The 23,786-nt window shown below is 34.7% G+C and overlaps 1 protein-coding gene across 1 annotated transcript in view; it reads left to right on the top strand.

Moving 5' to 3' along the window:
• Positions 1-456: 456 nt before the first annotated feature.
• igsf21a (immunoglobin superfamily, member 21a) overlaps positions 457-23,786 on the top strand; it is a 164,812-nt gene continuing 141,482 nt past the window's right edge. Inside the window, exons 1-2 of the mRNA XM_055050398.1 lie at positions 457-587; positions 678-871. Coding sequence (XP_054906373.1) covers positions 733-871 — 139 coding nt within the window. The 5' untranslated portion in view covers positions 457-587; positions 678-732. The remainder of the gene's footprint in view (positions 588-677; positions 872-23,786) is intronic.

A 23,786-nucleotide genomic window follows, 5' to 3' on the forward strand; every position in this document is an offset into this window, starting at 1 on the left:
CCTTAACATGAGATTGCAGATCAAATTGAGGTTACTCGATTTAATAGCTCTTACGAAGAGCAATAAAGCCAAGCGATCCTGCTTTAAATCACCTTTTATATTTCGACATTAGCTTTTCTTTTGACATTCTTTGAATATATTAATAAAACAACAATTGAAAATGTTTTCAAGGGATGACAAGCGCACAGCTGGGGACTTCTTTACGCACGCAATTGTGTCATTATAATTTCAGCTATATGGCTGCGGTGTGCCAGTATATAAGGATAGTATTTGTTGTTTTTATTGGGAAAAAAACCTCCAACGGAAATAAATCGGCTTAATGGACAGAATTAGAAGGGTCTGAATCCAGGGGAGGATTAAGAAAAATTGTGTGAAATAAACGAACGAGTGATCAGGAATGACTGTGCGCCTGTCTGGAGGGCGGGAGGAGAGAAAGCGAGAGAGGGAGAGGAGAGAGGCACACGTTTTCATCCAAACCTCTGTTTTTCCACAGCCTATCGCTTTGTGGCTCAGCTCAGTTCCCTATTGTTTAATCTCTTAGAACAGACAGGGGAAAAACCCGCTCCGCTTGTTTATAAACGGATGTGGTGAGACAATTTTTTTTTAAATTTTGATGCTCGGTGTTCTTGGCTCTGAATGCTGCATCCTTTGTCAACTTCTCCGATTTCTCCACTTAGACTTGAGCTGCATCATGAATAGTTTGGGGACGTCTTTCCATTGTATACCTCTGGAATGCTCGGGATTACACGGCCGAAACCAGGAGAGCATGTAAACGCAGATGGAGTTTGGGATTTATTGCAAAATAAGGGAAAGATGACCGTCTTCTCGTTGTGCTTGCTCCTGTGCGCAGATCTGCTGGATTTAGCCGTCGGTAAGTCTGACCCTGTCATATCTTTTTCTCGCTCTCTCACAGCGGGAGCCTTTCGCGTCCCTCCTATCTGTGCTTGGGCTTTTAACAATAGTGAAACTGTCAAAAGAGTTGAGGGTTTTCATATGTGCAAGTGAAACATGGCTTCTAACTGGCTATGAACCGGACAGCCGGATGGAGGCGATCGGTGCCACGCTTTCCTCATGCCAACTTTCCCTGCCATCAGCGCCAAGCGAGTGTTGAATGAGCGAAATCAATGAATAATGGTCGGATTCAGCTCAGGCTGGAGAGGAGCGAGGTCGATGCGCTTGAAGAAAACGCAAGTAAAGCGGCGGCGGCAGGCCTGATTATATGTTCAAGACTTGATACATCTGCACTATCACAACCAGCACGCATGACAGCACCTACTTTTGAAAATGGTGCAACTAAAGAAATGAATGCAGAAGCACACTCTGTGATGTGCCTTGTAAACACCAGATTGAGCTCAACAGATTTGAAAGTTGTCCTGAAAGGCATTTAAAGTGCTGCATTATGAGCATCTGCCAGCTCGATGTGCGCTGAGTAGTGCTGCTTCTGTGTCGCGTGTGTATAACCGATGGTATGTTTTATCAGAGGAGGGAACGTGACGTTTATGTTTTAATTGGTATAAAGTAGCAAATAAAAGCCGTAGTTTACAGAGTGATAAAAACCGTCTCTTTTTGACAGGAGAATGAAACGCTCTAAGCTTCTTCCTGTGCGGTCAGAAATTTAAACATGTCCCTTAAATTGCCTGCTCTGTTTTGGTTTTTGACAGAAGCGTCTTGCCCCTGGCATTCTGATACTCATCTTAGAGGATGCTTTATCTGCAAGCATTCAGAAGCACTTTGTCCTATTTAAAAAAAAGAAAAGAAAAAGAAACTCAGGGTTCCTCTAATTCCAGTGGAGTTCATTTACAGTGTGCTGTGTAAATGCACTGTGTTCTTTGAAGGACTTCAGAGGAGAGTTCACTCCTGTCCACAAAAAAGCACCACTAGACCAGCCAGCCTCATTTGTTAACCTGTTGTTGGGGTGCACTTGTTTTAAAGTTTTATGATGCTTCTGATCCATATTGGAAATTGTTCAGTGGATCTTTCTACAATGTTAAAAATTACGCATAGTAGACTCTTTGCTGAGAGAATAATGAAGTGCACACAGGTGCTGTGTTCTGCCTGTACTTAGGATTAGTGCACCTCAACAGTGCAATCACAGTGATTTCAAACAGCTTAAACTGTTAAGTGACTGTGACATTTATGTGCAGGTGTAACTGTAAGACAACACTGAGAGGCAGTATTATAATATCTGGAATAACAACATATTGTTTCAGAACAGAAGCATCCTAATATTTCACCTAGGATTTTCCCCTTTTTTGCATACTTTGTTCCTAATATATGTGATTGAAAGCAGTTTTTACACAAAGTTTTCTTCTTTTGTTTTATGGACATTAAGATCAGTAGCTTTTAGTTGGAACAATACATATATTTTTTTTACAATATCTTCACCCTCATCTTTATCTAAACTGCCATACACATTTAATTAATCCCATGATACTTGTTTTATCATCTTACTTGCAGTCCACAAGGTGTTGCCATTTTTTCATCTTTGGACTTTTTTCCATCTATCCATCTATTGTTTATAAGAGCCTTTTTCCAGCAGTCATTGGGAGGGAGGCAGGGTACACCCTGGACAGTTTGCCAGTCTGTCCCAAGGCAACACAAATCCATACAGGACCAACAACCATACACACACATAAAGTTCCCAAAGTGTGTGTTTTTAGGGAAAAAGAAATATCAGTCATTGCAGTTACTTTAACTGAGGGAACTAAGGTAACTTACTTTCCTAAGGTAACTCCATATTTCTTTTTAAGAAACATGTAGAACATGACAATGTCATATCAACAAGCTGTTAGAGTCAATGTGTGATGTACTTTCAGAGTGTGTTGCCACAAGCATTATATTTCTTCATTGCTTTTTTTACAATGGAAGTCCTGCAAGGAGAGGGAGAACTAGATAAGAGGCTTGAGTTTCACTTTAGAAAAGTGAAAATTGGTAATTGAGCTGGGCTATAAGGGAAAAAACAATACTATCACAATAAAATAGTTTCTTATTAGACAATACTGATATCAAAATATTAAAGAAAACCCTTTTATTGTAAGTCTTTGTTGTTCTCTATGATTAAGTGAGAATTGAAGACATCTGAAGGTTATTTCTGATTTTAAACAATTATTTATAAAAGTTGAACTTGTCATCAAAATTTGAAACTTCTTTGGGGCAAATAAAACAGGTATATTTGTTCTAAAACTTCAAGCATTACAGGAGAACAAAAATTGACAATTTCTTTGCTGATGTGAGAAAAAAAATAGGTTTGGAATATAGATTCTCAAAAGTTCTACTTTCTATAGCTATTTTTAATAAAGCTTTTTTTTTTTTTTTAAATGAGCAGTGAAAAAAAAATGTAAAAAGCAATTATTTATATTCTCAGTGAGGCGCAGATTAACTAATCAGAAGGACTGGTGAAATTCCCAGTGGGCTGGTCTGAATTTAGGGCCACAAGTGACAGTTTTATCTTTTTAAAATATATTTTATTTATGTACAGGCGTAGCATTGGGTTACATTACGTTGCCACATCAACAGAAACTTAATCCATGGCCATACTGAAGCAATGTAGAGCATAAAGTTACTGGCACAGGCCAATGTTCTTAGTCAGTGCTGCTTAAAAGATGGAAAGTAAAAAGCGAAAGACTGGTGTGGAAAAGGAAAAGAGAAAAGCTCTCTTTTGTATATATGTATGGAAGCATACAGGTAAATATGCAAATATTGGCAAGTTTTTTCACAAGAACGATCTTATGATTAGTAAAAACTGATGAGGATGATAAAATGGGTAAGGCAAACCACTGTTCAGTCAAGTCAAGGAATTGTGTGGTGTGGTACTTTTAACAAAATCTTGCGTAATTTATATAATTTATTTATCAAATACTCCGAGCCCTGAACTTGTGTGCCCCCAAGTTCAGAGCGGAAATGTAGAATTACTTGTTGAATGAATAGTATTAGGATTAATAATGAAGAGTACGGTCTGGAACAGGATTTTAAGAAATGTGGCCTTGGATACTTGATGATTTAGCTAACCCTAACCCATCACAATTGACCTGAATTGATCAGAATGAATTGATCAGAATGTATTAAAAACTGAAGATTGGTGCTGAGACTCCTGACCTTCTTTTAAATGAGATTTAGTGACTGAAACGGATCCTGAACCTCAGAAAGAAATTCTCAACAGACCAATATACTGCTCAGGCATATATTAATGTTTTAGGGTTTTTTCTTTAAAACTACATTTAAGCAGAAGGCAGGGGATAAAGAAAGTTATATCATAATATGGATAACAAACTTTGAAAACAATATGTTTTTTTTTTTTAGTCATAAGGATCAGATATCCTAGAACACCAGTTTGCTTGACATTTAATGTAATGGAAAATTAAATAGTGGTGTTGTAAAAAATAGTGTTGGAGGTCATGTTCTCTGCAGAGGAAAAATAAATAATAGAGTTTTAAGAAACACGTTTTCTTTATTTTTTATATTTAAACATTTTATTAACTTTTTCATTTTGAAAGTTCATTTAAACAAAATACAGATTCTGATTTTGTAAAAAAAACAGACATGTAAAGAATATTATTTGTGGTGTGCGCTAATATTGAAATAAATTATTTTAAAGCAGCTATTTTAAAGCAGCAGGGAAAAATTCAAAGCAATAAAATAGCAATTGTCTATATTGAGAAAGAAAAGAAGCTTCAGTTGTTTCTATCCTCTGTGCAAACTCCAGCAACTTTCAAAGACAAAAATCAAATAAATAAAATAGACATTGTGTTTGCTCAAAAAAAAGAAAAAAATCCAATTAGGAGAGTGCTGTCTCAGTGCTGCCAATCTCCGCGTTGGCCTGGGTCAGATATTATGCTGTACATTCATTGTTTTCGGCATAGGGGGGTTTAGCACTTGCTTTCGTCTCAGATTGCAAAGCTTTACATTGTGCGTGGTCCAGCAGGTGCCACTGGTTCAGGTGGTAAAACAGATGGAACTTATTTTGAACATGTGTTCAACATAATTTGCGATGTATACTACTTTTTATGTCTGACTTTAAATGGTCAAAATGCGTCCACATGGCTGAATTTTTTTGGGTCCTTAGCAACAATTATCGCTGTGTTGTCTTGTCTACCTGTTACCTACAGTAAGAGGCAACAGCTGCACAGTCATTATCCATTTGTGCATTTGCCTGCTACTGCTGTGCTGTGTGTGTCAACCTAACTCTCCATCACTTAATTCCACTTACATGATTGGCTAGCGACTTTTGATTTAAACAAATATTGTCCCTTTCTGATACGTCTTTTGAGAGAAACTTATTTTGTGATATATATATATATATATATATATATATATATATATATATATATATATATATAATATATATATATATATTGGGCTATATATATATATTGCTAGCTAATATCTCAGTCTTTCTTTGGTTTCTCAGGATAAATCTCAGTCATCACATAATGCGGTCTTTTCACTACATTTTTAAATGACTACAGGTATAGCATATAAAAAAAGAACCTCAAATATTATTTTATACTTTCCATTTATTATTGTTGTCACTCATATTTTCTGATTTGTTGAGTTTATTTGTAACTTTGTACTGATAACAATTTTTTCTTCTCTTGCACACTTGCAGTTTTCTTACATAGCCAGTTATATCGCTTAACCTGTTCTTCCATGTCTCTTTGAAATACATTTCTTGCTGTATCTTGTTTAGTATGTTGCATATTTGTAGCAGTCCAGTGTCTTGTTGTATTTCAAAATTGGAATAAGACAGCTTTCCTGGCTTTCACAAAAGACAACAAAATTGTGTTGATGTCTGTTGTTGCCTGGCAACTTCACACTCATACAAAGCCTTTAGAAAATAATTTACTGGTTTTGGCCCCCAAAATGCAGCTATACTATGCTAACAATATGTTAGATGTAACATCATAATATAAATCAGTAAAACACTGTTTTTTGTTGTTTACAATAGAGATATTACTATAGTCAAATTAAGTGGGTAAGTGGAATTTTTGCAGCGTGTCAAAAAATTCACTCAAGTTTAAACCTTAAGGTGTTTTCACTTATTGGATGTCACATGGAAGATACATTTTGGAAACCTATAGGTTTTAGCACTACCATTTAGCATTTTCGTGTTCAGTACATATTCCAGTACATATGCCCTGACCTCAAATTCAGTGGGGATACAGAGTGGGCCTTTTCCACCAAAGTTTAATGTGACAAGCAGGTTTTTAATACAGTATATTAAATCCAAGGTTATGGCTTGTTATTCTTATCTATGTTCGATATTTTTCTGAACAAAAGATCTTTTAACCCAGAAAAAAAAACATTTGAAAAACATTATGTGCGGTGTATGTTGGATTTGTAAATATTATCTGTGGCAGAATGTTTTATGGTCTGATGAAACCAAATGTAAATTTTATGGACACAATTGAAAAAGTATTTCTGGCACAAAAACAACAGCACAGGGTGTCGGTGAACAAAAATATATAGTATTTCCTTCATCATGACAAAACCACTTGTTCCAAGCAAAGAAACCTCCAGTTTATGAAATTGCCACCATTGTGTTTTACTGTAGTTTCACAACTGGATGTCTCTTTACTTGGAAGGTATTAGGGGTTTTGTCATAATGGAGGAAATAATGAACTTTTCCTCAAAGCATTCACTTTGACCTCTCAACCTTGAGGTGAAAGGTAGAAGACTAACGATTAAGAGGGATTCCATTCTTCAGAGTCAGTGAGCCCAAGCATACATTCAAATTGGAAAGGTTTAGCTGGAGTCCACAACTTAATCTGACAGAAAATCTTTAGGATCAATTTAAGAAGACTGTGGACAAAATAATTAAAATCTGATGTATTTAGAAACCACTGCAAATCAAAGCAAGCACATTTTGCCAAGTCAATATGTTCAAATTCTATTACCATTGAAAACAGAATTAAATTCAATTCCAATGTGTTTTAAAGTTCCAGTTTGTCTTGCGTATCTCATTTACTTAAAGCATCAAAATCGGCTCTCATTGGTGTAGTTGTGGGACAAAAATAATTTCTTCTCCCTGTTTCACCCAGGCTTTTCACTAGGCCTGGGTAAAACTATTTTGCACAAAGCTATGTGTAATGTGTGGTTGGTAGGTCAGAAGTTTGTGGGTGTGTTTTATCCAAAAATGTGCTTAGACAGCAATACTGATATTTTGCCTCAACTATTTTCCTCCCGAATCCTGTTTCTGAAACGCTAATGCTTTTGAGAGACATTTGTCAAACACATTGAGGAATTTTGAGCACTTGTATGATCCTTCACAAAATACTTACAAAGATTGCGAGATGGCTAAAAACTCCGGTATGAAACTTTAAAGTTTCAAAGTTGTTGTCCAAAGTGGAGACTGTCTGCATAAAGGTGTAATGTTTTCTCCTTGACCGTTTTGTTACCTATATACTTAGCAGCATGATGAACGTCCTTAAACCATGTGACAGCGGGTCAACTGTTCGGCGTTGCGTAAGCTGTAGGAGAACCTATTTTCAACCAGATTTTTCTTACATTTTTATGTATTAAGCATTTCTTTTGAAGACTATAATTATAGTATGAACATTTCATAAAAGACATTGTTTTTAATCAGTCAGTATGTTTGTCATCGAAGTTACCTCTGTGCTGAAATTTATGACACATTTAAAGATATGTGTGAACTACAAGCAAGTGGTTGTCTAAAATAAAAATATTTGTTTACAGTTGAGAAACTGATATTTTGAAAAGCTTTATTTTTTTTTTTCTGGTTGCCCATAATTGCCTTCTATTCTAGAAGCCAGAATAACAATAGGGCTTTTTGACTGTTTTGATTCTTTGGGCAAGATTTGTCCTCAGCCAAATTCTGATCCTGTACTGAAATGGTAAACAATATCCCCCCAAAAAACATGCTGTCAGTATTTTGTGAGGGGGTTGGTATTGTCATCATTTTCACTACCTACCTCCGCAGCAGTGTTTTTTGCCCGAGTTTCTGCTTCTTTATTGACAGATATTTTCTGCACAGAGGACAAATATGTCTAAAAATATATTTAAAGTAGTGTGGTCAAGCTAAACTTCTATATTGTATTGTATTCAAGATGAAGGCAGTTTTCAGGTGTTGTGAAATTACTATATTCGTATGAAATTATTTTGTATTCCAATGAAAAAGGGTATGTTAATCATCTTATATCTCATTGAATCATTAGCGTCTCAGTCCTACTTTTATTATTATTTATAAAAGATCAAAACGTAAATTAACTTATCTTAATCCAATAGACTGTACTGCTTAGATTTGGCTAAGGGGGTTTCAGTGGTTTGAAAATATTTAAACTATAGTGCAGCTAATCAGTTGTGAAAGCAGACCATGTAAATCTGATCATCCTCTCCATGTTTATTAATTCCTTTGTACAATCAATAACATTCAAGTTTAGGATTTTTTAAATGAATTTTTTATATATATACAGATTGCTACTACAGGTGGTATTAATGGCATACAAGATTTTCTATTTAGAAAAATTGCTGCACAGAGCCTTAGAGAATTCTGTAAGAGACAAACATTTAATTTGCAGTGTTCAAAAATGAAATGAAATTATATAAAATTGCTGCTTTTTGAAACTTTTTCTCTTTAAAAACGCAGCCGGCTTTCTATTTAACTGATATCTATCGCATGTGATCCACACTTAAAATGCTTTCTCTTTTTTGTACATTGTGAATTTTTGAGAGCAAGTTTATTTAAAACCCATCTGTTAAGGAATGCAGGAAAAGGTCTTACTTCACATGGCACAGCTGTAAGTTGGTTTGCAGATGGTGTATCATGACAATGTTGACAGATTAGTCTAACCTGGATCAAGGTTAGACTTCCGGTGGAGTGTGGCAATCTGCTATTGACGACTGGTCCTGACTCACCGGATGTTGGAAGAGACACTCGCTGTGGTGTGGGTTGTAGTTAGGCCACGATCTAACAATAATCAAGCTTTGCATTACATTGCAGCTTCCATGAGTTACATAAAGTGATTATCCACAGATTTAGGACCCATTTTTTCAGGTCTTCAATTGTGTCTTTGGTCAGACGTTGTGGCTGAATAAATAATCTTATACATCCTTGTATATTGCTCTTATGTGGTCGACTCTGCTAAAGTAGACTAAAACCCCCAAGTGCAATATAACTGATTTATTTATTGATTCCTCCTCATTCTTTTTCACTTGTGCATTTTCTCACATTTGGGGAATGCTTTGCAGCAGGAAGTACCAATTGTATCTAAACCTTGTGATTATCCAGACAATTCTGAATTTACAGTACATTCAACATATGTGGGATATGTTGAATCATCCTCTCCATGAAATTAGAATATTTATTCAGTTAAAAGAAGACTTGTATACATTCTAATTCCTAAAAAGGGAGAAAAAAAATGTCTAAATCTTGAACCAGTCTAAATATTATCTGCATGTGTCTTCTGCTATAATTACCTTCAATTGAAGTGTGACTTCTGTTTTGCTCACCTTTTAGACTGGATCTTTTTTACCTTAAAATCCCATTTAATGTCATAAAAGACCCAGATTAAAACCTGAGCAAGTCAGTGACCCAGAAATGACAGCTTTTGTAAAAGTACTTCAGGGTAGTGCATGAAAAATGAAAATCATGACAAAAATGAAATAGCTTTGACAAGAAAAAAATCTGAATAACCTGAAATTGTCTCTGTGGTTTCATTCAACTCATTCAGTAAATTTTCTGACTATCACTAAAAGGGGTATGAGTGTGACTATATGTAAACATGATTGTTTTTTGTTTACGTTACATGACAGGACACAAAGATCTGACATTTTAATTCTATTTAATCATTACTGTAAGATGGCCTCCGCTATTTGCATCGTGGTGCAGAGAATATGGCTATCTTGTGTTTTATCTCTCTCTCTCTTCTCTCTCTATTATTTTCAATAAATGTTGTGTTCTGATGAGACTTATGAATTTGAAGTACCTTTTAAAAATAACAGCCTTTAAGCAGGTATTAAAAACACTAATTCAGCCTACATTTCTGTATTAAAAAGCATATGATATATATTTTATTTTTTATTATTTTATTGTTATTGATCTGATGTTGGTCAAATCTAAAGTGCTGTGTTTTAATTAGCTGCAAGAGCAAAAGTGTGTTTTATATGTTTATTTTATGTTTATTTTTGTTGTCAGTGCCCTGACTGATGAGGCTATTTTTTTTAGCAGCATCAACATATGATTTTTACAGTGACCCTCATACATTTTTCTTCAATAAAAGTTGGCCTTTAATAAAATCAAAGGTATTTGTCCCAATACCATGAAGAATTGTGACATCATCAAGAATTCCTAATATTATGTAGAGAATTTGACGCTGGACAGTTATTTGGTTTCTGTGAGACACAGTAAAAATTCATATTCCTGACATTTTGGATCAGCCAAACTAGTTTTTTTGTGTGACACAATTTCCAGAAAGCTGCTGCCATAATTGTTGTAGTTAGTATGCTAAACTATGCAGTTTGCATGGGAAAAAAATGTATTACCTTGTAGCTTCAGGGCTTAGTGGTTATTATATACTGCAATACAAATAATGCCGCTGAAGTAGAGCCACCATGACAAACATGAACTTTCATGTTGTCACATTAAGGCCGTAAATATTACCCCCTAAATATTTATGGCATTTATTGATATTGCCAAACAAAAACATATATTCTTATAAAACTGAAAATAATTTACTTTCTCAAGTAGTGAGTCTATGTATTGATCAAATTATAAAATGTGTGCTTAAAAGAGGACAATAAATACTTGGAGGAACAAGTATAAACAGAAAAAATAACTACTGGTATGCCTTTATATACTTTTCTGATATATTTGGATTCCGTGGGAGGTTGAAATAACTAACTTCCATCAGCAGCTGGTGATTTTGAAAAATAGGGACAAGAAAATCTGTGCTCATCTCTGAAGACATCTGCATAGAAGAAGCATAACCGCCACTTTTGTAAGCTTCTATAACCAATGGTCTTCACAAGTAGTGTAGAATATTCCCCTACCAAGAGTACTTTTAATAACCTCTTTGATAAATTTAAAACCAGCAAGTTCATACAATTTTATTCTTTTCTGTGTGATTTTGTTTGTCATATTCAAGCATGATTGCCATGTCTTTTTTCACGTTTCCAATATTTTGAAGCCTTTTTTAAATGACATGTCATTCTTATCCCGACATAGGGTTCATTACATCAAGGCTTAAACTTATATTTGCATAAATGATTACTTTAACACATTTTTATTTTTGGTATAGCGACAGGATTGCTTAACCACATTAGTAAAATTACTTGCATCGTGTAACATCAACCTGTAACACTGTAACATCAACCTGAAAACAAACTGAGTTGGTCATTTTTGTCACAGTTAGGATAGGTATATCAAGGTCATCTCAAAAAAGTACAGAATATGGAGAGTTGACATGACAGTGCAAAAAAACAGAATGTAGTGAATAGGAGAGTTCTAAATAGAAAGGTTGAAATGTTGATTATATGCTGTCATAACATTGTCTTTTTAGTAGGTAAGAATTTATTTGGAAAGAGTTTGATTTATTTTTAGAACCTACTAAAACCAAGAATATCAGCAGAGATGCCTCCACCATTATACATCTTTTAAATACTGCCACATTACGTAAAAAAAAAAAAAAAAAAAAAAAATGCTTTTTACCCTACTTCTATTTAGAGCCCTATTTTATTAATGTATGTTTTATGTGTAAATATTCCCAAATTGCTCACTTACTTGTTTCTTTTGTTAAACCTGCAGCAAAGCACCCTTTCAGTCAGTGAATGCAACATCATGAAAAGTCTTGATCAGGCGTGAAAAAGGAAAGAGATGGTTGAGGGGGTGGGGGTGCACACTCTAATCTGCTCATTGACGTCACTATTGGTGGGCTGATGCTATGCAGATGGGAGTAAGGATGGATTGTGTGGGCTATGTGTCTTATAACAACAGATTATTTCCTTTTATGCATCTTGAATTCCTCTGCATGAGCCTCAGAGAGACTTTTTCCCTCGAGGACAGTATCCTACATTTTCTCTTGCCAAAAAAAGAGGAAAGATATATGAAGACATCTGTCTGAAATTACTGAAGCAGGTATTAGTAACATTTCACAGTGGGTAAATGACAGTTGAAGTCAGTATTTTCCTCCTCATCAAACATCTGTCGTTTTTTGATACCATTTATCAGCTTTTGATCCACCGCTAAAACTTATCATCAAGTTCAGAGAATTAATCTCTTGAACATGACACAAACTACACAATGATAGCAAGTTTGTGCCATAGCCAGATTTACATGTTTATTTATTCAGTCTTTTCCCAAGATGCAGCTTAATATGCTCAGGCTACTTCATCTTTAAGGATGATTACACTCATGTTTTGGCTGCTTGCTCCTTCGTTGAGACTTTTTATATATAGAATGAATTGTGATGATCTAATTTATTTTCGCTTTATAAAACTGTCAGCATTAATTTAATTCTGGTTTAACTGTTGCGTTTGGCTGCTACCTGGTAACTCTCTTCAGCTCTCAGGGATGGTGGAGTAAAATACAGTCTGGGGGCAGCTGTAATGACTAGTCAGTTTCTCAGGTTGTTGTTATTCTTGGAGGTGTTAATGTGTATAAAAGTGCATAATGTGAGGCCAAAGTGTGAGTCTTTCCATTTCTTTTTATGAAGCATGTAAGCATGAAATGCAAACTATTCACATTTACAAATACTGATGTCTCATCCAGTCATCGCATAGCTTTCATTGTTCAGCTTCTCATGGTCAATAACTAATGACATGCTTAAGACCCAACTCTTCTTTCTCTTGACCGGTACAAAGCTGATCGAAATAATATTTTGTTAAACTGGAAGACCTCCTGTTAAAATTATATGTTAAAATTTTTATTTTATTTCTGTTTATCACTTTAAAGTGATTTCTGTTTATCACTTTAAGTATTTTGTCCAAACCAAGCATTTTGTGCAGAATTTGTGTTGTGTGATGCTATATGTCAATATTGATTAATGTTACGTTACATATGCATTCCAGATCTCGCTCTGGCAGGCCTTTAACTAGAGGTTGGCACTTCTGTCTCCTCTCATTTATCACACCTAGATTAATTTTTCTGTTTTTTGTTTTAAGGTTTTGCCATCATCTCATTTTTATTTGTACATCAGCTGTATTACTTGGCAAACAGTTACTGTTTTTTTTATTATTAGAAGCCAAATCAAGTACTCTATTATTTTTAACCATCATTTTATAAAATCTACACATTGTCAATTTATGAATTACAGATCCGCTATGCCAGTCTGCAAGTATTATTAAGCTACAATAGAGGGTCAGTGTACACCATATAAGAATCAACTAATGTATTATATTGACTTCAATCACTGCTCACCAAGTTTGACACTTTTTTTTTTAAATAAAAAAATCATGCTATTTTGGTCTAAAATGCACCTCCTGTTCTGTCTTTTACAATCCTTACAACATTTATTTAGAAGTGTGATGTGGCTTTTTTGACTTGAAGGTTCCCATTATGCATATTGTATTTATGTTTCCCCGGTTTCCTGAAATGGCTGAAGCGAGCAAAAAAGTCGTCACACTTTCTTGCAGATTCAATGTGACCTTCATTGTCTGCAGAACAAGTTAAAAAGGCTCACAGTTGCTGTGAACAGAGTCCTTTCGCTGAAGGAAACTGCAGTATAAGAGAAAAGTGTTTCATCAGTGTCAAGCTTTACTGCTAAAATGGCATACCATTAGCCTAACTGCTGCTCTAGATACCAGGACAGTTTCAGTGATGCAACATAATGCCGACTGTAACCTAGTCAGAGTGTACTTTTTCCTACAAATGGCATACATGTTAAATTTGCTATATTATTGATGTACAATGATATTTAACAATAGATGAATAATCTGACTTATTTCACTGTTTGTATACTGCTTAGTTCTTAGTGTTTTCATTTTTGATTTATTGATTACAATGGAAATGATTTCCACTTGTACTGACATTTTATACCTTGGTGGTTATTTGCCTCCACGGTAAAAAATTAGAATATATTTCTCTTTTGACATCTTTCAGAAAAATGTATTAAATCCTATTGCTTCCTTTCTTCTGGTTAAAGGTTGTTTTGATACAATCCTTTTAGCAGTGATGACTTGGGATGATTAACTTCAGGCAATATTTAGAAATCTCAGAAGACTTAGAAACTAATTTATCTCCTCTGTTATTATGTCTGCCATTATACTGGGAATCTGTGTATCTGGCATGTAATGAAAGTTAAAAAATATCCAGGGAAAAAGATTGTGGAAAATAATTATTTTCTGACATGCAAAAGTCAAGGCAGCACTCAGCCAAGTTTGTGCTGCAATATTCAAACTGAATTGTGCAAACTCAAACCTGTTTAGCAGAATGGGCCAGTGATCGAAAAGGAAACCACATTGCTTCCTTATACATTTTCTGATTAACATAGCATTATAATTTCACAGCATACAAATTTTTTAGGTATCTCCTTTTTAAAATAGGGAATATTAAATGAAATACCATTAGCATTATTTCAGCAGATAGATTTAAGTACCTTCTCATGTCCTCAGTTTTTTATATGTTGTGATCTCTTCCTGTGAGAGTTGAATGTAAGAAGTGTTAAAATTAGTCATCACAGCTTACTGAACATAGGGCCACAGTGTACAAGATAGTGAAAGTTTCATCATACCATAGAAACACTCTGAGATTGAAAATGTCATTGTCAGGAACCTCTGCGATTGTACGATGTCAGTTTATTGTGCAGTTGCAGGGAAAGATATGTGGATTGCTGAACACATTATCCCCGATTTACAATTTTGTAAAAATGTCTTTGTAATCAGATGAGAAATATTTGATGTCAGAAAGAACTGTAATTATAATATGTCCTGTATTTAATTTATTACAATCTTCATTTTTATAGAAGAACTCAAAGTTTTAGACAAGCTTGAAGGGTTTAATGTTAAAATGCTTTTGATTCTTCTTCCAACATCATCACAGCTAAGAAAGAAACAGCCGCAAGTAGTTCCATACATAATTGTTCTCTTTTATTATAGATTCTGGGCAATGAAAAGATTAATTCTTTCATTTAGAATTAAAATGTATTCTTAGCTCAACATCTGTCATTCCTCTCTGACTTCTGGCCATTATTTTTTGCATTCCTTTTCTACTCTTACTTTTAATTCTGATGGGACTTTATGCTAAACTGCTTGTGTTCAGAGTAATAATCCTGAAATAAAATGTAACATAAATCACATCAATAGGGGGTATTGGGTCCTCATAATGCATATTCCTTAATAATGTCATCTGAGGCTGCACAGCGGTGGTGGTGGCACAGCGGTTAATATTAATCCTGTTGCTTAAGCTCCACCCATCAGTGAAAGCACCAGCTGACAAAAAGATTAAAATATACTGTGCCAAAAAAAGATCTGCCTGAAGCAACAAATGCATTGTTTTGCATACAGCAGTCATTGGATGGAGGGTTAAAATAATACTAGTTAATAAGGAAACTCAAACAGAGTGAAAGGCAGTGCTTTTTGCTTCTATTGAATAGTGTAAACTTAACATAAAGTATAATTTGTAGACAAAATCCCTTATTTACATATTATTCATATGATAATCTGGTTATAAATTAAAGAAGCCTGTAAATTGAAATATAATAAAAAGTAATGTATTACTCTATTAAGATCAGATAAGTCTTATTTTTTACTATTATCATAATAAAAAGAACTGCCCCTTCTGTAAAAGCAAAGGTCTTAAGCTGTAAGTGATCAGGCCCTTGCCACACTTAAAAGCTATTAACGCCCAATCACAAAAAAATTACAAGCACACACTACAAATGATATTTCTAACTTACAATAGTACTACATAATGATAGTTGATTATTTGTAAATGATCACACTCCATTCAGTCATTCAATCAGTCATGCATATATTTAGACGCTGATGGTGGCAAGCTACTGAATTGTAGCTGCCCTGGGGCAGTGTGACAGGAGAGAGGCTGCCATGCACCGCCACTGGGCCCTCTGACCTGTTAATTCACTCATTAATGGTCTGAATATGATTTGGGATGTACGTTTTCCCCCACTGTCTGCATGTCCAATATTCAATATTTATTGGCTTTCAAGAAGCTTTCAAAGCACTAAACTAAGCTTGTCATGTGATGTTACTTTACTTGTAATTAGTGCAGTATGCATCCTCCCATACTCACATGTATTAAGGTTGAATGAGACTTGATAAATGTGTTTTATTATGCAAATGTAGACTCCATAGGTCAGTTCAGTGTATTAATTTTTTTACTGTCAGGAGTTTATCGAAATATTTCAACAAACTAAATTAAAAAAAAAATCAGAATTACTATTAACAGATCATAAGACACAAGTTCTAATAAAAGAAATGTTTTTTCTCCTGCTTTCTAAATTATCTGTTAAACAGCAGCCATACTGCCTCTTCCACATTCTTTAGTGGGTGGAGCAAATTCTGATGCAACTTTTTTTTTCTTTAACCCTTGAGAATTTTTTCCCAACAAAATTGCAAATTTTCAATTCTCATGTGGAGTTTAATTACTATAGTGTTCTTACTTAATGAAAAGGTACCTATTGCAGGTGCCCATCATTTTATATCCTCTGTAGTGTCCTCTGTATGTGCACTGCCCATGCATGCCATATAATTTTTTGGGTGTTTAAGCATATCTGGGATTTTTCAGGTAGAAGAAAGTCCACTTTTTTTGGATGCATGTTAATGTGTCCAACTCAAATAAAAAAAAAGAAAAGAGTACTTTAAATTGGAGAGCAGTGCAGCATACACAACTCTGAAAATAGCAGTATTTGGGAAAGGAAACCACATTTTTGGTAGAGCAATAGTATTGGAAGAAATGGAGTTGAAATAAACTCTCTGGGCCATCAGGATGCCTTCTGACATGAACACATTTTTGGCCTGTCACATCTCCACAATGTATCCTTTGAATGATGCAATACTGCAACACTTGGAAATAAGAAGGAAGACCACAAGGCACCAATAACTGCTTAGGTTTGTCACAGCAAATTTAGTAAGCCGTTTTGAAACCAGTTTTTCAAAAGAAACAGCTTTGCTCAAAAAAAGTGTAAATAAAATCCTGTAAAGTACTTATTTGCTCAGTAAATAATGGAAACTTGCACAAATAAAAGTTTTGTGATGCTTTAGAAAGAATAAAAAAAAATCATTAAACAATGGAGAGCTAACTGAGAAAAGGCACAGAATATGGCTCATCTTCACCAGTGCCACTGTGTGTCAATATAACATTGAACATTGGCTTATTTGGAAGGAGAAACAGAGTCACTACAAAAACCCTCGGTATAAAAGTTTATTGAAACAGCGCTTAATGTATGTCACCTAACTGGGCTCAGTGCTAAAGAAAAACCTGCATAATAGAGTTTTTTTTACATATGCTTCCTTATGATTCAATGTTGAATACAAACCATTGAGTGTTGAGTTGAATATCAACCAATGTGTGTTGTAAGTACTTCACCGTCCCTCTGAACCAGGAACATCACTTAACTTTTGAAATATTTTTTCTGAGATACTTTTACCACACAATGTTTCAGTTGTTGGTTGGTTTGTTTTATGGCTTAGTCTCGTCAATCTTATTTTCAGCAGGTAAATCCATGCTGGATTGATTTTGGTCTGTAAATTCAGTCAGCCTTATTATCTCTTACTCAGTACTCCAGTTTTTTTTTTTTTTTTTGCTTTCCTGTTCAGGACATATCACATGGTTGTACTGGCTAGGGGCAGTGTTTGTACAGCACTTCTATTTAATTGTCCATCTTCTGTCAGCTTCATAATTGATTGTTTTTAACCAAAAACACAGCTCTCTGTTTTTATATTGAATACACTTCTGACTGTAAATGCAGTCAGCACAGGAAAAATCTGACTGGTAGTAAACATCCACCAGCATTTATTCTCATAGGACATTGCTGGAAAAGGACCTCAGGCACATGTTCCAATAGTTTAATTTGTTTCATAGTATATTACGAGCTGTGCATCAGCTTTAGACTCAAACATCTGGAAATAAAAAATGAAATGTTAATCTAATGTTGACCTAATATTCATCTTTAGATGTCAAATCTAATTATTTAAAATCTATGTCAAAGATACAGAAAATAGCCTCAATTAGACAGTTAAAATATTTTTGCAGGGATTATATAACTATATTATAATTAAGTTTTTTTTCTTTGAGATCTGAGGTTGTTTCAGCAGATGATAATAGACAAATTACATCACTGTCAAATGTACAAAAAATTAAATGAACAGTCATAGTCTTTGAAATCTTTCATTCAGGCATAATTGACATCCATCCACCCATCCACCCATTGTTTCAGGGGTTATGGTATCTATCTGTCTCAGCAGTCATTGACTAAGAGTGAGCGTGCACAAAGACAGGTCAGTCCATCACAGGACACCACAAAGACAAGTAGGAAAAGCAACCAGGCAAGCACACATTCATGCCAAAGGGTTATTTAAAAAGACCAAATAATCTAACATGTATGTTTTGGACTGTGAAGAGAAGTTGGAGTACTTTGAGAGAATACAGACATGCACAAAAATACCATGCAAACTCCATGCAAAGACTCCCAAGTAAGATTTGAACCAGAACCTTCCTCTTCCAGGTAGCAATGCTAACTGTCCACTGACACCAATTTATATTTTTCAGAAGTTTTTTTTGAAGCTGCAGAAATTCATTTCTTAATTTCTGGACTATAGAACAACTTACTAGGTGTTATACTGCAAAACACTATTTTCTCCCACTTTAAGGGTGTCGCTGTTGTCAGAGTTAGGGAGTAGAAAAAGTGTTCTTTTTTACTCAATAAAAATGCATCAATCATAAATTACATTTTTATCTTTATTTGTACATTTAATTGAAAGTCTTACATTTACATTGCAAGCATTGAAGCATTCCAGTATTTTAGTAGCAGATTTTTATGTTGTAATCCAATGGACTGAAAAAACCCATAATGTAGGTGTTTGGTTTTAATTGCATGCTTAAGCAGGAGAATATTATTTTTGATAGTGCACTGTCCTGTTAGAGACTGTAAAACTGTGATCACCTAAGATGCATGTTCGAAGAGGTCTGCTGAGATAACACTATGATGTATGAAGTCACTGACAAAAAAAGGGCATGTGACAAAGAGGCAGACTATTTAATATTCAGAAGAGTGGTCGTCTTCAGAGTGACCTGAGTAGACGCCCTTGCAGTTCAGTTGCTGAGAGTCAGTATAAAGAGAAAACAGAACGTAGAGTTTGAATTAACAGAATATTATCAAAATTATTGATCAAAGTGTACTGAAAGGTTTGCTTGCACTTCCATACGCCTATGTTAATTGGATTTTAATGTTATCAAGAGCTCTTGTCAAACAGTTGTGAATACCAAGTACATTTTGGGCCTAAATCTTTCAAATTATCAAAAATTGTGCTATGTAATAATGGACTACTTTTTGATTTAAAATTTTTCACATTGCTGAAAGTGTTAAAAGACCCAAGTGTTTCTTGGAATTATGTGGGCTGAACTGTGTGCTGTCTTGCCAAAACACTCCTGTTTGGATTTGTAGTCTGTCCTCATGGCAAATTGCCATTTTAGATTTGCCCCAGCTGAAACTCTCTTCCATCACAAGATGTATTTCTGCTTTGAACAGCACCCAGACAAACTCAACCTCTTGCCAAGTGCTCTGCAGCCAACAGTGAAAAAAGGATAATCAATAGAGATTTACAGGACTTTCCCAAGGCATCTTTGCATAACAGCTTCACTGTCCCTTAACTGTACAAATATCAAAGCCTAGTTATTGAACTCTGATGAGGTCAAACACATCAACACATCTTCTTCCAATATTTATTTATTTAACACATTTGTACATAAAAGGATCATGGGAAACTTTTATTTGTCAAGGCCATAAAACAAATTTATGTTTTATGGTCAAAAGGCAAATGAAAATGATTTATGATAGACCATCATTCTACTCTTAACCTTTTGACCTTTCCTTGTATTGTCCTATGCAAATGAAACATGAGGTAAAGGAAGTAGATTGCTAAATTAAATATCAGATGTTTAAAGGATATGCATATTGAAACATGTTTAAGGTTAAATAGGGGTCATGAACACATAATTGTAATTAAATGTTTAATTCCTTTGTACATATAGGTACAATAGACAGGCAGTAACAGGCATAAAATTGAAACAAATAGATGCAACATTTGACATCAATGCCTTTGAAAAATTATCTACTGATCGCTGTCTATTGTGCTGACATTTCCATCAGAACTGATGTATGCTCCACCTTCTGAATGAAAATCAATTGGTGGGTTCTGTTGCAAAGATAGTATTCATTAAAGGTGAAAAGAGCACACCATAGCATAATGAGCAAATAATAAAGGTACTTATAGTCCACCACAGTCCTTTCAAACTCTCAAAAAAGCAAGTACATGCTAGAAAATGCTTTGATATTCCTGAATGTGTGACTTTAAGCCTTTAAAGACATTTTGCATTTTACCTCACGCACCAGACATAACTATTGTAAGGGGACAGGCGTTGTAGAGAATGTCTTAAAAAGCTACAATCAAAGATCAGATCTTTTGTGTTTGGTCTATATATTTATAAAAGCAATTTGGTAATGTAACAGCACTATCTTTTGCAGTACATTTTAGCAAACATCTTCTGTGACCAGGAAACCATCTCAGAACTTGAAAGTGAAAAATGTGCTGCCTCTCACCTCAACTCTGCAGCATGTGCATTACTAAGAACAGTTTTGCTTGTTTCTTAAATACAACTTTTCTTTACGAAGGAGATTTTGACTTGTAATAAACTCTAAAACACAGAAGCTTTGATAATGTTTTAGCTCATGATTTCAAATTATGTCAAGTTTGCATTAACTAAGTCTATCATTATCCAAGCATGAGAACATTTTGACAACCCCTCTTTGATATGCATTGAATGAGCACAAACCACAGAATCTGTTTGATTTCTTCCCTTTATTAATTAATTTTTCTGGTGGTTCACTTATACTGCTGGATGTTCTTTTTTTCATTTTGCTCACAGCTATGAAGATAAGGACCATCACAATGCAATACTCTTTACAGAATCATTAGCTATTATTGCGCTATCTTAAACAACAGTATGTATGAATATAAAATCTCCAAAAAATGTTTTACTTATACATATAGGTTTCAGATCCTGCCAACTTTTAGTCCTTCATGGTCATTAGATTATTCATACTGATTTAAATTTAGCAATATTTAGTGTTGTCTTAATCTTTTCATTGATGTTCTTATTCTACTTTATGTTTTAAAATTTACATTTAAACTAAAGCCGTACATAAAAATACTGGAATGACATAAAATCAATTTAGTTTCAAGTATGTGTCTATTTTTAATGCACAATTGTTGACAACCAGAATGTTCACTTTTATGAAAATTTATCTTTCTATAAGATCATTAAGATTATCTAACGTAAGTAGCTTTTAATTTGTCTGTCAAAACAACTATATTCAATTTGTAGACAGAATCTATTCATTTTCTGCAGAAACCTAAAATTCTTTAATTTTGTATTCTTTCAAAAATGGGGTTGTGCAAGCTCTTGTTGCCTCTTTGCAAAATTTTTTTATTTTTTATTTATGTGTTTTGTTTCCTGGATTGGCTTCAATTTTGAGCAATAATGAGGATAACCTTGAAGGATTAACATAAATTTATAGCTGCTTTGTCATCACATAAAAAAGCCTATTGATACAGCTATTGGGAAGAAACCAGCTGACTGAGCAAGTAACGTGATGTGCAAAGAGACAAAGTCTAGTCATGTCAGCCATTAGCCAGGCCTAGACAGGAGCTGACCAGTATGATATAACATACAAATGCACTTTCCTGGTAATGTTTGTGAACAGCAGGATAGATTATTTGCAGCTCCAATTACAATCACAACATGTACAAACAAGCGCTCTTTTTCCTGCTGCCATTTGAATTCTGCTTTAAGTGAAGTCAAAATTAATATCAGGATATCATCAGCTTTTTTCTGACGAGCTATTGGTTAACACATCGTAATAATAGCTAGCATCCGTCAGCATTTAGTTTCTATATTCCTTTAATCTGGTGTAAACTGCAAAGCCTTGATTTCAAGGTTTTAAATCAAAGGTTGATGTATAGCCTTGATTATTAAATAGAACAACATATTGGATGTGTACTTGCCTGATGATTTTAATGATGACAGTTGACAAAATGTAAAGTTTACTGCTCGTTTTATAATTGGTGGCCGTGTGATGTTTTTTATGACATAAAGCATTTTGAACTGACTTGGATGCAATTACTAATAGTAGTGAATTGGCACCACCCATCACAAGATTTGAAAACTGGTTTCTACAGAAACTCTTGATACATGCTTAAGGCGAGACATCACTTTCCTAAGAGTCCTGTTGAATGTTTTGGCAAATTGTCCTGCTACTTGGCTGTGACAAGTACAAATAATCACCTAAGAACTGTGTGGAAACCAGTGACGTATGGACAGGGGATGCACAATAATACTACTACCATATTTTCCGGACTATAAGTCGCTCCGGAGTATAAGTCGCACCAGCCATAAAATGCATAATAAAGAAGAAAAATACATATGAAAGTCGCACTGGAGTATACGTTGCATTTTTGAGGGAAATTTATTTGATAAAATCCAACACCAAGAACAGACATGTCATCTTGAAAGGCAATATGCTAACATTACATGACAAACAACGAACTGAGAACGTGCCTGGTAAGTTAGCATAACATATTAAGAGTTATTCAAATAACATGCTAACAAGTTTACCAAGTCATCTGTATCACTTCAAATCATTAAACGCAGTGAAATCTTCATCCTCTGTGTTGCTTTTAAACAACTGCTCACACCGAAAGTAGAATGACACAGACACTCTTGCGGTTTAGTGTGAAAATAACATGTGATACGATATCATGATGTGTTAATTTCAATACATAGTTGCTCCAGAGTATAAGTTGCACCCCCAGCCAAACTATGAAAAAAACTGTGACTTATCGTCCGGAAAATACAGTATATTGAATCATTTTAAATTGATTGCTTGCATGTGATTGTTTGGAATCTCAGCTGATTGTGAGCTGTGACTGCACCCAGAATAAATATTGTAGATTCACAAAGACCTACAGAAGCCAGGGGAACAGAGGTTGCTTGAACTCTGTGATGGATTAAGCTGTCTGGTGCTGCTCATGACTCATATAGAGTAATCATCATTTAGAGCAACAGTCCATAGCATATAACAATTGGAAGCTGAAAAATTACCAATACAGCAAATAGCTGTAGTCAAACAAAGATTTATCAAACATCTCAGTAATACCATCTCACATTACAGATGTACTGATAGAGACCAGGCTGACATTATATCCATAATAGTCAAAGCAGTAATGTGTATTTTATGCTACTTGTGTCTTGTTCAAAGTGTCTGACTGAGTTCATAGAAAGACCATTTGGAACGGGCAAAAACTACTGCAGTTCCCTTTTCCCTACATTTGAAATGCTATTAAGCCTGCCCTGGCATGCACCAAGTTTACATTAAATGAACAAATTAATGTAATGGAGGATAACAGATCATTGTAGCATAGCTTACCAACAGCTACCATCCAAAATAGCATATGCAGATCCCATGTTTGCAGATCAGTCAGTTGGAAACAATTATCCAGCCAGTCAGGATTCATTGAAAAACCAATGGCTTTTTCAACACATATCCAGAGGTCTATTACGATAACCTGTTTCTGATGGCACAGAACATAAAGTGAGCAAT

The sequence above is a fragment of the Poeciliopsis prolifica genome, unplaced genomic scaffold (genome assembly GCF_027474105.1).
Source record: "Poeciliopsis prolifica strain line A6 unplaced genomic scaffold, Auburn_PproV2 SCAFFOLD030, whole genome shotgun sequence".
Taxonomy (NCBI): domain Eukaryota; kingdom Metazoa; phylum Chordata; class Actinopteri; order Cyprinodontiformes; family Poeciliidae; genus Poeciliopsis; species Poeciliopsis prolifica.